The sequence below is a fragment of the Lipophrys pholis genome (assembly GCF_963383615.2).
Source record: "Lipophrys pholis genome assembly, chromosome: 19".
Lineage (NCBI taxonomy): Eukaryota > Metazoa > Chordata > Actinopteri > Blenniiformes > Blenniidae > Lipophrys > Lipophrys pholis.
The window spans coordinates 14682949-14698655 of record NC_137647.1 but is presented as its reverse complement, the minus strand read 5'-3'; the positions used below and the strand labels follow the sequence as shown (position 1 = coordinate 14698655).

General features: G+C 44.1%; 1 protein-coding gene across 1 annotated transcript; it reads left to right on the top strand.

Annotated features, from left to right (window-relative positions):
* Positions 1 to 8129: 8129 nt before the first annotated feature.
* Positions 8130 to 14896, top strand: metrnla (meteorin like, glial cell differentiation regulator a). The gene is made up of 4 exons (XM_080488652.1): positions 8130 to 8517; positions 10037 to 10425; positions 13851 to 13910; positions 14053 to 14896. The coding sequence occupies exons 1-4, from the start codon at positions 8414 to 8416 to the stop codon at positions 14364 to 14366; spliced, it is 867 nt and encodes a 288-aa protein (XP_080344778.1). The 5' UTR covers positions 8130 to 8413; the 3' UTR covers positions 14367 to 14896.
* Positions 14897 to 15707: the final 811 nt, after the last annotated feature.

Below are 15707 nucleotides of genomic sequence, written 5' to 3'. Positions count from 1 at the left end.
AACATGAGGTGACAGCCAGCATTTGCATAGCTAGAAATGTCTAAAGCATACAGTCTGTTTATATAAAGGTAGAACGAATGAGCCGCATTTCCTTATAACACTCTTGATTTTAGTAGCATTTCCTTTTAAAGGAGGCAAATGTTTCAGTTTTGCAGATGTAAAGAAGAACTGAATCCTCCACCTCACAAGTCAGGCAGAACATAATAAATGAGGTATTGAGCGCAATATTCTCCATATTTAGCCTGCTCAGAGAGGATAAGCTACCGTTTTAGGCAACATAAAACATTAGATGACCTTTCCTTTGGAATGAAAAACAGAAGTGATGTGTGGGATATTTTGTCTGAATAAAATGTCACCAAGCTTTAAAGAAGAAGAGGATCATCAACCGTATTTGCAGTGTTGACGAGGGATGTAGTAAGACATGTAGTTGGATGTCTTAGATGGGGTTGAATGTACCAACAGTATTGCTACTTCAAGCATTTTGATTCACTTCAAAGGAGCAATGTGTATAATTCAAGGAGGAGCTTTTGACATAAATAGAAATGAGCTTTCATAATTATACAGAGCCTCCCTTGTTGCACTGCCATTTTTCTCCGGCGGCTCCTAAATGTAAAACCAAACACAGCTTCTAAAAAGGCCTTTTCATCTCTTTTCTGGAGTTTCTTTTGTTCGTCAGAAACATGGCAGCTGGAAAGGAAGCGAACGACACATACTGATGTTCAAACATATTAAGATGAAGAGACCACCATTACAACAGTTGCTATTTGTCATGTTCATGCTGTTTGGATGATATACTGCTTTTTCTTCTGTTTGAAGTCAAAGTCGTCAAATATGATACATACAAGCTTCTGGTTTTCTCTCTTTCAAAATAGCCCCTGTGCTATTTTTGTTCGTACCAATCACCTTAACGCAAGCATCACCTTCGAAGCAGAACCACACCGGCGTCAAACTCTGGGCTTCCTTGTTCCAAGCAAAATGAGATCCATTCAGAAGAGAGCCTGAGGATCTTAAAGCCCCCTCTGTATCGCTGCAGGAACGAGACCACTGGTTGAAAAATCTCCATAAACAGCCATCCTGCTTTGTCTCAACTGAGACAAGACCGATTGTTTGTTCTAAATAGTCTGATGGCTGTTTCTCCAGGCAAACCGTGTGCTAATATAAAAATCTGCACGTGGATAAACACAATGGACCAACTGTTTTCATCTCCTGTATTTCCTCTTCTTCTCTTTCATCTGTGTAAAGACTAGCTTTGCTAAAGTGAAGAGATTTATGTCTAAAAAGCTGTGTATGTTGGTTTACTGTGTTGGCTTGGGAGGAGTGGAAGAAACACTATTTGTAAAAGGGGTGGGTTGTTTTCACTCTAGTCAGGGATTAAAGCTTTAAAACACATCAAATCATTACATTTTAAAATCCAAGTAAAGTGACGTTGCCTACTCTCACACATCAAGTGTGAAAGTCACGCTATTAATTCTAAGATCATATATTGCAAGTAAAGTCTCAGACGAAGAAACTAATTCTAATTGATGTCGGACTTCAGAAAGGACTTGTGATACGGCGTCATTGAGGTGTGGTGTTTCCAGGCTTTAGATGTAAGTGTGTCGTCCTCTAACTCAAACGTATCACAGTCCTGGTTTAATATAATGTGTCTTCATTGCAAGGATGTCACATTAGTTTTCATTACATCATTACATTATTTCTTATTTAGCAATCCTTCCCACTCTCCTCTGAAATGTTGAGATGCATTTTACACTTTATCCGAACACAGAAATATTGTAAAGTGCATCAAAACTTCATTACTTGTTCATATGTGCATAATCATTTCCACCTCTCCAGCTGTAGCTGTCTTATTTTTGTTTATATATAACGTCAAAATGCCGATCAACAAATGTGCTTATGGTTAGATTTTCCATTTGCTTTTCACCCAAAACCACATGGGAAATACCATGAGTACAAAGGTTGTTGTTTTTTTTTTTATTCCAAGTATAAAGAAGCTTAAACCAAAAACATGATTAAAACCATCAACTGAAGATACACTGAAAGTCTGAAGTCTGAAAAGATTCATCTTTGCTGTCAGATCACTGACCACAGACAAAAACCCCTGCAATGTTAAAATCCCATTAAAAGCTTTTTCATTTTCATTGATGTTGCAGAAAACTTCCTTTGGGACTATAAAAAGCACAAACGACGGTCGTGGAAACAAAACTTTTCAAGTTTAGATGTTCTGTCGGAGCCCTGACGATACTTGAAGTTTTGCACAGGGTCCATGCCAGTGAATGTGGGTAGACAGAGCGCTGATCTCCTTGTGTGAGCCAAAGAACGCTAACAATCTAACAAAAGAAGGCACTCCTGCTTCTTCCCTCCCACCCCCACAGTCTCTGAATCTATCATGGCTGTCACCCAGTATCAGCAGCCCTAATGGCTGAAGCTTTTTGTGTACGGCCTCCTGGACTAATCGAGCAAATCAAAGAATGAGAGCACCCATCAAGGAAACTCTCATGTCACAGGGCCATGAAGAAGAAGGAGGGACGCGGGCCAGAGGAAGCCTTGAGAATCCGATCACCGAGGCTAATCTGGAGAGCGGAAGTCGCCCTGTCTGTGGCGGAGAATGCCGTGAACATGCGGGACTTCTTTCCTCGTAGCAAGTCCGATTTGACCAGCGATGCTGCTTCCAGTTATGGCCTCCATGTTTGGTTGTTTGGCCTAAAATCATTTCAGACCTTTATGAAAATCTGAAGGGCAGAGCAGGGGTAATTACGCTCTTATCATGCTGCTGCTTTCGTAAGAGGTACCCACCTGCTGGTGCGAGTGCCTTGTCAGACCGAGCTGTGACCCAAATTCCAGTTATGAGCCCTCAGCACTGTTCCTCAAGTTTCTGCGTGGTGCTGAGAGTGAGATATGAAAGTGCTGATAGCACAGTGATGAGAACGACTCGGAGGCATCAATGGCTAATTCAGCATGGACTTGACAATGTCACTGTGTCGAGGCCTTGACTGCATCTAATCTGCTCCGTCGCCTTTCACACGGCCTGTTATAGATATAAGGTACACAGCCATGGTATTTTCTGGCCTTCTCCGCCATAGCCTCGCTGGTCCCTGTATTGTGGTGTGCTCTCCTCGCTTGCACAAGCGCACACACAAAAAGCAATACATCACCATCGGGGCTAAAACAAAAGACAGCCTTTGTCTTCGCCGGCCTGCAAAAACTTCAGGGAATTTTGAATGAGATGCTCCAGTTGCCACATATTTCAAATATGTCACTTTCCTCCCACATATCTTCACACTGACTGGACACATGGACTTTACTACCAGCAGCACGACCGTGGCTGATTGACACTCTCGGCTCCTGCGCGACCAAGATTAACACGGTGCTCATCACTGTGTTGGTTAGGCACAGGGGGTTGGGGGGAAACACCGATGAAGGTGTAGGGGGAGATACAAACACCATGTCTGTCTTTAGATAGGGCCGGCACTTGAAAATGACAGGGTTCCTGTTTACTGTGAGGAATGTGATGGAGGTTTGAGCTCAGCTGCATTTCTGACAGTCTGGAGAGGAGCCAGAGAGGGTTGATGACAGGCAGACGGCCTCTCGATGGTATCAGCGCCTTTCAATCTGCCTGCGCATACCACCAGATATCGGACATGCTTGTGTGACTGCAGTTTATAGTTTATCTCCTTGAGATACTCGCCTTAAAGAAACAGGCCGAGACTGGCTCGGAAAAAAAAAAGAAGAAGAAGAAAGAAAGAAAGAAAAGACTTGCTTATTCATCAGACTGGTTCTCTGACTAAGCAGGAGGTTTAACACTGGGGGCGGGGAGGGGGGAGTTGTTGAAAAATTAACTCCAGCCAAATGGATAAATAAACCCAGAGGAGCAGAACATGCCACAGTGAACAATAGGTCTGTTGAGATTTGTTTTTGTTGTACACAGTGTGCGGCGCACAATAGGTTTGTTCAGTAAACTACAAAAACAGTTTGTTTCATTAAATCATAGTAGAAACCTGGTGTCTTCCTCTACGCAGAGAAACCAATGAAGGCAAACACAAGACATGAGGGGAAAAAAAAGGTGACAATGATGACTCACTTGCTCGGAACCACAATAAAAGTCATGTCCTGTCAACAGCCCGGTCGTCTTTACGACTGCTTTTTCACCTGGAGCTTTGCCTCCACCATTAAATTGACTCGCTCTCAGCAAGAGCTTGAGACAAAACCCCAATCTACCCTCCCCCAAAACTCCAGCGTACCCCCCCCCCCCTCCCTTTTTCTTTTTTTTTTAAAATTAAACTCGACTGACATCTTCACATATTTACAAAATGCACCCAATCCTCTCATTTAAACTTCACTTCAGTGCCTCCCAGGGCTTTTCTGCCAAGCTTAAATCCAAAACCCAACAACACCAGAGCACCCACTGATTAACTGCCTGTTTTCCAGCCTCCTGCAATATGTCACGGCGTCGTCCCTCCCCCACATCCCTCAACACCGTGGGTCCTCTGACAGGTGAAGAGTGAGAGCTGAACCTGCTCCTTTTATGCTTCAACAAGTGAGAAAACAACAAACACGGCCGGTGATCAAGCAACTGCAACAACAAGAGGAGCCACTGTGTTCAAGTTGTGTAACTTTCTGTCTCCCTCACCGGGTATCTTTGTAGGCCAGTGCGCCATAATTATTATTTTTGTGACATTCATTTCTTGATCACATGCTGTTGTCACTTGTTTGGTCTATAAACTGAAAGAAAATGTGGAAATGTTCAGCATAGTTCCCTCAGGGCCAACTGTGACTTTCTGAAAAGACATGTTTTGTCTGCCCAACATACTCAAACCCCAAATAACTCAAAAGCACTTAATCCCAACATCTGGTGAGAAGGGACCAGTGTCTATTTGATATGTTTATACCATTTAACGATCCAACAGTATGGACGATGCTATAAATCTACAAAATAAAAGGACATTAAAGAAGTACAACTAATAAACAGCTCATCTAGATGTGGATGTGTCATGTGACAAGAGGGGATGTCGACTAATGAGCAGTTATTGTCATTTCTAACAAAGTGTAATCTCCCTCATATGTACCTGAAACAGTGCAGATGTCAGTGGGCTACGTCCTTATACATCCTGCCGGGACACGTCTTGCTGTGCTGTTACCTCATCAGTCAGATCTTGCTGGACCACTTGCAGTTCGTAGAGAACGACACGGAAATCTGTGAGTTCACACTCACAAGTAAAACGTCTAATCCGGAGAAAAAGGTTGCACAAGAAGGCGGGGGGGGTAGTTTCACTACGGACTAGGAAACTTAACTGTCAACTGTGCTGCCTTTGGGTGGCACAGAGCCCAAGCCTGTACATGTACCCTGCATGTTGGGTCAGAAATGCAAAACAGGACGATCACCAACCAGCTATGACTGACGTCTGAGTTCTTGGAAACCAGAGATTAGAAGTAGCAGTTACAAACTGCTCGAGTGTTCCTTGTCGGACGGGTTTCTTTCTCAGGCAAAACAATTTCCACACAACAAACATCTTCTCCCGAAGTAAATCCATGACTCCACAAGTGAGGACGACTTGATGTTTACAGATGCATTCTGTAGTAACCGACCGCACCGCTACACAAAACCATGCAGCTCTTGTTCAACTCATGAAGTTCAAGATGGCTTCCAACTTGAGATGTTGGGACTTTTGGAGGATAAAGTAGAGTAATAATATAATTCATGTTTTTTGCCCCATGTCATCTGGGACAGGCTCCAGCTCCCCGTGGCTCCAAGCAGAGCTATAAGCTGAATGGATGAATTAATAATGGGTTTAACTGCTTTCAGAGGAAATTCCTAGTGACTGTGAGATTAGAGGTGTGTGGAAGCCACAATTTGATTTCCACTCATCTGTAAACGAGCTATTACAGATTAAACTTAAATCACACAGCCCTTGTGACGTTATTCATAGATGTTACACGTCCAAGTACACCGTTATACTGCTTCACATGAAACTGCACATGCATATGTGTTTACTGGACCAAGGACCTCGTTCCTTTCTCCACATGGCCAATATGTGCTGATGTCTGGGGCTGCAGCCAAAACATCCAACCACCATCACCACTCAGCGCTTTGTGGCACTTCATTTTTCAAACATGTTACACAATTGCTTAAAGCTTGAAAACAGTGTGGTAATGATGTATAAGAGTCGGGTTTCATCCAGCAGATCCAGTTCATGTCATTGTTGAAAATACTGATTAATTTATGTGGTCGTGATTCTAATGCAATAACAAAACAACTGATCAACATGCCAACACCGATAAAATGCTGGTTAACTCAATCTGTGCACTTTTTCTTGAATAGAGCATTGTCAGCAGTTTGTTTTTATCCTATAGTAATTTTATTGAATCATAAAACAATTAGTTTACAATGCAATTGAAATTAACAACAAAACAATTGATGCAACAAAGCCAGAAGGTATTAAGTCACCAAATGAAAATGAATGTAATTATTAAACATGTTGCTAAAATGATGTAATTAAAAACAACACTCAACAAGTTGAGCTGAAAGTCCCCCTCAACTTTCATGATGCGTTCAGGCACTGTAGGAACTTCCTAATATCATGAGCAACTTAACTCACTTCATCTGTGTAACAATGCCATGGGACACAAATCAGAGTAATTGTTATTGTTTCACTTAATGTTGTGTCTTCTGGCAAATATAAGACATATTAGGATGACATACTCAAAATAGCAGTTCACAAACATTTGGCAACAGTGATGTAACTTAATAATGATATAATATTACTCATACACCATAACAACCGTGTTGACAAAATATAAAAAAAATTGAGTTCCAAAGGAGACAAATCAAGTCAAATATATTTTGATAACAAAACTATATTATTTTCTCAGATTTTCAAGTGATCAGGTTGGTCACAAATGTAGTTTTAACTTAAAAATTCACATTTATCTCAACAATCGACCTATTTTCTAAAATGTAAAATGTAAGATATCTTACAAAATACAAAACTAAACATCTTCCTCCCCAAGTGAAACTATCATCAACAGGATTTTGTCTAGATACGATCATTATACAGCAGAAGTGATCTACAGTTTTCAAACTGAGCGCTTCTTCAAGAGTTCTGACCAATACTCAATGACACTTCCTGCATATTTAAAGTTGCCATGGTTCAGCTTTAATAGCTATACATATTTATAAATGAGAACAGGTTCGTACATGAGATCAACTATGGCAGAAGGTGCATGCGGCATTATTCATTTCATGTTCATATTTGTTTCAACATTTGAAAGTTCGTTCAAGGTCCAAGACATTAGTTGCAATAGTGGCTAAGGGTTAGCATCTGCTACATCAGATTGATGTTAAGGTTTATAATCACCAAGCATATAATCCGATTCAGTGACTGGATTAATCCCATAATGCTTTATCATGCTGGCCATGTGCAAATGATCCCACATCCAGCTTTCCTGGAAGCTCTGCCAGTACCAGTTGGACAACTAGACTAATTGACACCAAAGAATCAATGTCCCTGTTCATTGTCTGATCAGGAAGAGACAAGCCTGCAGTATCTTTTAGGTGACATGGCAGTGTTGTCTCTTGCATTAACTAGTTGCTTTTCTTTTCTTTTCTTTTTTTTTCTCATTTGCTCATTTTTATCAGCTTAACCACTTAAGATTTAGATAGTTAGTTAGTTAGTAGTTCTATGCATTTATCTTGCCTTACCATCCTAGCAGCATAGAATACAATACAATACAATACAATACAATATAAATACTTTATTAATCTCAGAGGGAAACTAGTTTACAGTGTTCTTCCACACAGAATACAAAGAATAGAAAGTTAAAATATCGATAAGACAGAATGGAAACTACATAAGTAATATTACATATCCACATATAAGGTTTAATGGAGAGTAATATGAGCATAGAGAGAATGAAAATGACACAAAAACAAAATGCACCATTAAATGTGGCTCAAGGTTGAAATTGTACTTAAATTTTAACTTTTTCAGGTTTTGATAAATGACAATACATTAACGTACGTGAAATCCATTCACCGTGTACGTTGCACGAAAAAAAAGTGGAACCTGTGGAGTTGTTTATAGAAGAGCGAAGTTCGTGTGTCGGAGCCTTCGCGGAGCACGTGAATGCACCACGCAGCGGAGCACAGTGGACGGGGTGTGACGTGGAGCGCGAGCAGCCTCAACTCAACTCAGTCCACATTTTACGGAGCGCTGTCAGCAGCACGGAGCTCGGCGCGAGGACACGGGGGTGGGAGAAAAAGCTCCTTTATTAATCTTAAAAAGAAAAAAGAAAACCCTCCCGAGAATAGAAGAAGAAGGCCCGGGGGGAGCACATGGAAACGCCATGTAGCCGGAGAGGCGGCGGCGGACTCGAACGCGGTTTCTCTGGAGAGGAGGCGAAGTGAGGCGAGATAAACATGCTCACCCCGATGCTGCTGCTGGCCTCCCTGCTGCCGCTTCTCCTCCTCTGTCGGACCTCTCTCTGCCAATACTCAAGCGATCAGTGCAGCTGGAAGGGCAGGTGAGGATCTTCTAAACACATCTGGATTAATGTGGCCTGAAAAAGAAAAGCGCAAACTGTCCCAAAACTGCAGAAAAGTAATCCCACCGTCCGGATTTATATCTGCATTATGTGATAATCTAACCGAGGAGACACGTGTGGTCACAAACTAAATGTTTTGTTTACTCTTATCAACATGGCATGTGTTATTACAGTTGATTCCGTTAAATGTTATTGCAGTTAATAGTATTACATGTTATTACACAACATTAAATGATCTAAAGATGTGTTTTATAATCCCAACTTTATTTTTGTTAGAATGTTGCAACTTTCACAGCACTTTTGGTTTTGCTCTTGGGATTAAAGGACACACACACACACACACACACACACACACACACACACACACACACACACACACACACACACATCTTTTTTTTTTTTAATCTTTTAAACAGTTTGTGGTTCCTCAGGCAGCTCAAACTGGAAATTTTTTTCTGACCTCCCATCAAACATCTGCTGAAGTCTCTCTGCACTTGAGAGCTGCGCCTCAAATAGTGCGGTTTTGTTTTTCATCCTCCAGTCAGGAGGGGTAGTTCCAGCTCTCCACCAATAATCTGTTGTTCATTAGTGCGCCTCTTGGCTAATCTCCTTTAATTGCATGCAGAAGTGATGAAGTTAGAAAAGGACTTAATTAGAGGCGTGCTGAGGAGAGCCTGGTTATGGGGCTCTGGCTGCAGATGCTCAGCATGTGCCTTGGGGTTAACTTAAGATCTACGGCGAAATTTGAATTTCAGCATCTGATTTTCAGGAAACTGGGCGTTTCTCTCCTTCAGAGTCAAACCGCCAGCTTGGAACGCGCATGCTGGTAGACTGCTGATGGCTTCCTGCCGCTGGCTCTGCCACAGAATGACTGACGGACTGGAGTTTTCAAACCCTGACCAGGCATTAAGTTCTGGAGGGAGTCATTTGGTCACACTGGCGCCAGAGTCCGAAGTGCTGCCCGGACAAGTCTCTTCCAGTCTCTTTGGTGGCTTGAAAGCAAGGGGAGGTTCGGTGCGTGACCTGCATTTGCACTTGCATGCAGCAGGCCCAGCTACTGTTGCTGCTGTTGTCTTGCCCAGAAGCCCCTGTGTCCCTCCATTCATCCATTTCTGCCTCCAAACTCTTCCCAAGGGCAGCCTGCCAGCGGTGCGTTTTGCCAAAGCCCCGGGTGGAACAATGTGGTGTGGGGAGTGTGTGTGTTGGAGCTGAGGTCATTTTGGCTGCTCCGGCTCGTGACTGGTCATGCAGCCAGTCTTGCACACGGCCTTAATGCTTTCGGAGGAATGCGGTCTGATGTCTTTACGTGCTGCCAGAAGGCTTCACTTTGGTCAGTTAATTCAGGCAATAAATGACCAGAAAATCATTTTGCAAATTAGGAAGTCAAACTTTATGTGTTGCGTAGCTGGGAAATACACATCTCCTGAGCTGAAGCCTTCCGATTAGGGTGTAGCTCTTGTGCGTGTGCTGACTCCTTCTTCTGTTTCTGTTCCTCCAGTGGTCTGACCCATGAAGGCCACACTCGCGACGTGGAGCAGGTGTATCTGCGCTGCTCCCAGGGGTCCCTGGAGTGGCTGTATCCCACCGGCGCCATCATCGTCAACCTCCGACCCAACACGGTCTCTCCGGCCGCCGCGCGCCTCTCCGTGTGCGTCAAGCCCTCGCCGGACTCCAGCGGCACGAACATTTACCTGGACCGTAACGGCCGCCTGCGTCTGCTGCTGCGCGAGCAGGACCAGGCTCAGGGGAAGGTGCACTGCTTCAGCATTCAGGAGGGGGCTCTCTTCATCGAGGCCATCCCGCGCACGGACATCAGCCGGCGGATTACGGCGTTCCAGTACGAGCTGGTCAGCAATAAGTTCGGAGCAGAGGCGCTCTCACCTGTTGGTAAGATATTGCTCACTGCTTTTCGCGTCATAACAGTGGTCGTATCCATCTTAAAGATACTGGTAGGCTTGTGTCTTGTATTCCCTGTGGAAAGGAGCTCCTTTGTGCTTTGTCCCTGTGGCGTGTGCAGTTTGCACTAAATGCAGCCATCTACTGGTGGAAACTTTTATTAAGTTGGACTCTAATAGTAGGAAACTCAGCAGTTTGCTCCAGCACCCTGGCTATACCAAAGCCAAAGGCTATTCTTTTCTGCTTGCGTCGTCTGTACATTTTGGTTTGGGAAGGATACACTTCTTGTCAAACACTCACAGCGAGCATTAAAACATCAAAACCTGAAGCCTGTAATGCTTCACCAGACTTCACTCTTGTGGGATGAAATGTTAATATCTCTTTTCACCGCTTGATCTGACTGGAGAGTGCTCTGCTGTAAGTTTTAATTATTTTGCTTCTGGTGGATGGCTTGTGTATGGAGGGGCACAGCCAGGCAGAGGGCCTCACATGAAAAACAGCCGTCTATTTTCACGCTGCGTACCTGCCAAACCTGCACATTTTCAAGCTGTGCAACTCTGTGTTTTTCCACCTAAAGCAAGAATATGAGCAGTATCGGGTCCACATCTGTTTTAATGGCTCTCTGGCCTCACATATCCACGTCCTGCGTCATCATCTGGCACCGAGCGAGAGAGAGAGAGAGAGAAATGTAGAGGTGCGAGCATAAAGTTGTTTTGACCACATTAGTGTGGCGGGCTCAGCCCCGCTGGATGATCCAGGGCGGTAACGTGGCCTGAGATAGCACTGGGATGATTCACAGAGACACTGGTCTCGTGTCATCTGAAGCCTGGACTTTTGGATTGATTGCAGCGTTACTTCTTCTCATCTCTTCTTTCTTCTTTTCTTCCCCGTTCTTTCCTTTTTTCCCTCTCCTCTCCGACCCGCTGAGCCGGGATTGAGTTGCTCACCATCGAGCTGGAATGCGTCTCCGACCAGATGTTGGGAGGAACTTGTAGAAGCATATAAGCTTATTCTCCCCCCACACTCCTCTTTTTCTTGCTGTCACTCCCTCAGCCTCCCTCTCAGCTCGCTTAAGTTATTCTCCCTTTCTTCCAGCCCCTCAGCCTCACTGTTTCCTACCTCTTCATTTCTTTCTTGCCTATTTATCATTCTAGTATTTTCCTTTTCATTCCTCCCCCCTCCATACATCACTCCTCCCTCCTCCTGCTGGTTTGAAGTGGTTTTCGCCTGTGCTGAGCGATATTAGTGAGTTGTGCTCCATTGCAGTGGAATGTATGTGGGCCCAGATGTTGCAGGGACCCTGTGATCCCCCCCCCCCCCCCTCCGGTTCCAGTGAAGTGGTTCTGATCAGAGCGACACTGTGTGTGCACAGACTAGAAGGCAGACGCTGACTCGGCTCTCGCTCCATTCCTGCGGTTCCGTTTCATGTTGGACACGCGAGCTGCTGCTCAGCTTTTTGATAAAAATAAAGAGAAAAAGCACGTCTGGGTTCGTCGGCCCGGGTTGATGGCGTGGCGGCACGCGGGCTCACTTCAAAGTGAGCTCCGCTCCGCTCCAGGGCTCTGGGCGAGGTCGGCCCCTCTGAAGTGTCCCGGCTCTCCAGCTGTTCCTAAGCCATCCAAGCTTGTGGCTGTTTGACCCCTGATCCCTCCACTGATGCAGCAGCGCCTTGTGTTGCTCCACTATCTGACCTTAGAGCACGCTCAGCCCTCGCGCCTTCATTTCACTTCAAAATAGGCTTGGAGATGACAGAGAGCACATATTGCGTCTATGACAAGAAAAGTTTGAAGATTGAAATCAGGGTTGTCTTAACAGTTTCCTCCTAATGAGTGCAACGTTTGGATTCATGTCCGATCATGTGAGGTTCGGGGGTTTCCGGTGCTGCAGACCCACCTGGGTTAATTCTTTCACTCATTTAGCCTCTCATGGTGGGACGACCACTCCTGCCGCTCCCACTGCTGACTGACCGCTCTCCCTCTGCCCGCCTGCTGCCGTGTGCCACTCTGTCACTGAGCAGGGCCACAGCTAATAAAGCCCTTCTGGCCGCTGGACCACCTGAGTCAACTAATCAAGGTCTTAACTGCTCCTATTTAGGGCCCTTTCTCCTGCTATAAAACAGGAGGGGAGCAGGCTGAGTCTCTTGTCCTGCAGCCACCAGTCAAAGGTGAAATGTGGCCTCGGGCAGAGGTTGGTTCATTTAAACATTTTCGGACGGGAAAAATGTTCCCTCTCGTCATGAGTTTCAAGTCTCCTGACCGTTGTAATGTGAGCGGGGCATGACAAAACGCTTATCTGCTGCCGCCTCACTTTTGATGTTATTGCTCAGTGGAGGTCCCAGCAGGCCCGATGCAGCACTAACAGCTCGGGTCAGAGATGAAGCCTCTCCCCGACTCACCACTCTCCTTATCTTCATCTGCTGCATGTTTGTCATGGAGAGTCAAAGGGTTCCTGTTGTGATGTGAAAGCTCACTCAACAGCCCCCACGGGCATTAAACATACACAATCTCAGGTTTAGCAACCTCGGCTACATCTGTTCAAATAGAAATTTGGTGAAGCCGTTTTCACTTTTGTGTTCAAATTGTCCGTTTTAACTGTTCAACTGTTTTTCTGTTGTGAAGAAAATCCCGATTGATTAAACTGTAGGTGGGTAAGTTAATCATAATATAATAGCAACATTATCCATGCATCCCTGCTCTGTACTGCTTTATGTAACTCAAGATCACAAGATGCTGGAGTCAGTCCCAGCTCACACACACTCACACACATATCTACGGCCGATTTACAGTTGCCAATTTTTGGACTGATGAAAGAACCCAGTGTACCTTTAGGAAAACCCCCCTACTCCATGCAGAAAGACCCCCAAGTCCAGACTTGACACGTATTTACTCTAGCTGTGAGGCTATAGTGTTAACCACTACAACACAATGTGATATCTATGTACAAACTACTCACCTGATCCATATTTAAACCCTTTTGCTCCTCCAAATTTTGACAGAATTTGGCATGTGTGTAGTAGACTTCTTGTGATCGAAGAACATTCATGACGAAAATCCCAAAATGATTAGAAAACAGAAAAATAATCAGTCACTGGTTTTTATCGTCAGCAGCAGCATTTTCACCTCTGTTTGCCATAAAATTCCTGACGGCTGAATCCCGCTCGGCCATTTGTAAATAAACAGCGAAGTGTGGGGAGGGAGATCAGTGTGACCCCAGCTCTGTGTGTGTGTGTGTGTGTGTTAGAAATGTGGCCGGCCTGCGCCACAGTTGTGTGTTTGTGTAAGAGGTACTTAACTGGAGGGCTGTGGACATGTCAACCAATATTTTTTATCGGTGCTGCACGCCGAGGAGGGCCAAAGAAATCCTACAGTTTGTCTTCTTCTCCAAACTTATCAGGCGCCTCTCTCTGTTTCCCTCAGCACCCTGCCAGCCCTGCACCGACGCCGAGATGCTTCTCGCAGTCTGCACCAATGACTTCGGTAAGCGCTGCTTCTTGGGGAGTTTCTGTAAAGTGACTTCATTTATTCCATATGGTGCTAAATGAAATATTCCATAGCGGTTACCAGTTTTTTAAATCTCACTTTTTCTTGTGTGTGCGTTCTGTTTTGTTTGTTTTTTTAGTGGCACGGGGCAGCATCAGAAAGGTGGAACAGAAAGAGGAGCACTCGTCTGTGGCGGTGGAGATCAGCCGCCTCTACAGGCAGAAGACCCAGGTGTTTGCGTCTGGAGGAGTGAGGGTACGGAGCTGGACTGGGCAAATCAAGATGCCCCCTCAGTGTCGAGTGAGATCCGGCGAGGGGGAGTTCCTCTTCACCGGCTCGGTGAGGTTCGGGGAGGCCTGGATGGGCTGCGCGCCGCGCTACAAAGACTTCCTGCGGTTGTATCATGAAGCTGAGCGGCGGGGGACGAACCCCTGTCACATGGACACTGACTGAAAGGGTTGCTGCCCGCGCTTGAAAGAAAACCGAGTTCTCCCTGAGCGGGGAGCCGAGCTGGACCATGAGTGGAGTGTAAGGAGAAAGAGACTGGCTCGGGCTCAAAGCCTCCATGTCTCCTCTCCCGTGGGCTCAGGACTCTTCGGAGACAAAGGACGGAGCTCCTGAATATTTCCGAGCAGCACACAGAGTCGGGACGCGACGCAGCGTGTGTCCCGAGCTGCAAAGGTTTCAAATGTAGCAGACCCCATGTTCTTTTTTTTTTTTTTATTTGTATAAAATGTGAATGAATATTGTACAGAAGCTCTGTTGTTCATTGTAAAGAAGAAGAAAAAACAAAACAAAAGCTTGATGTACAGTTTCGAATTTCTTACGACCGAAGTGTATAAAGTGAAAGGTTCTTATTTTGTTTAAAAAAGGATTTGCAATTTAATGCCTGAATTTGTGTTGTTGTTTTTTTTTCAGGTTGTACAATTGTAAAGAAGAAAAAGTAAACCAAAAAAATAAATGTTTTGCTCTTGAGAAGAAATACTTTTTGTTCTCTTTTTGAAGCCTTTTTTTTTTTTTGTGGCTTTTACTTATTATTTCATGATGAATGAGGGTTAATGTTGAAACAGAAGATGTTAAAATGAATTGATTTCATTGGTTTTACACTGCTTCAACTGACCAGTGGCTCCTCAGCCAGTAGATTCAACAGGTTATTTGTATTTTAATCATTTGAGGGTACCAATTGCCCTAAACTTTTTAATCTTATGATAAAAAATCAATACATTTTAAATGACTTCGGAAAGGGTTTTTGGTGAAGCAAAATGTGATAAGTAGTTTAAAATAGGATCAATTTAGTTAATTGGGATTAAAATCATTTTAGTAAAAAACTGAATTCATAACCAACAATCAACTCAATGCGGTTTTTACAATTAAAGTTGAATAAACTTAATTTACTCCCAATAAAGTTGGTACATTCCAATTCTGACAATAGACAAAGGTACTTGCGTCATGTGAGGAAACTGCTTGTCATTAAATTGATGCATATCCTCATTCGTCCACGTGGGAGGCATCTCAAACTAAACTGAATCACATCAACTGGTCTTGCTCTTATCTAGCCTGGTCTAATGATGAGCGTGAGCTGGTGAAACCATAAGGCAGGGGTGTCAAACTCATTTTAGCTCAGGGGACACAAACAGTCCAATTACATTTCTGGAACAGTAAAATAGTTTCATAATAATATGTAGTTTTGAAATCTTCCTCAGAGCAATTAAGTATTCATCTAAAAGCATTTTAGTTATGTCAAAATAAATAACCAAAAAATATAATGTGTTCATCTTCTATACTGTCCTATCC

Bases quoted from the DNA above. Each gene is read 5' to 3' on its own strand.
- metrnla (XM_080488652.1), top strand. From the start codon at position 8,414: ATGCTCACCCCGATGCTGCTGCTGGCCTCCCTGCTGCCGCTTCTCCTC. The intron at 10,426-13,850 runs GTAAGATATTGC...TGTTTCCCTCAG, and splicing joins AGAGGCGCTCTCACCTGTTG to CACCCTGCCAGCCCTGCACC. The intron at 13,911-14,052 runs GTAAGCGCTGCT...TTGTTTTTTTAG, and splicing joins AGTCTGCACCAATGACTTCG to TGGCACGGGGCAGCATCAGA.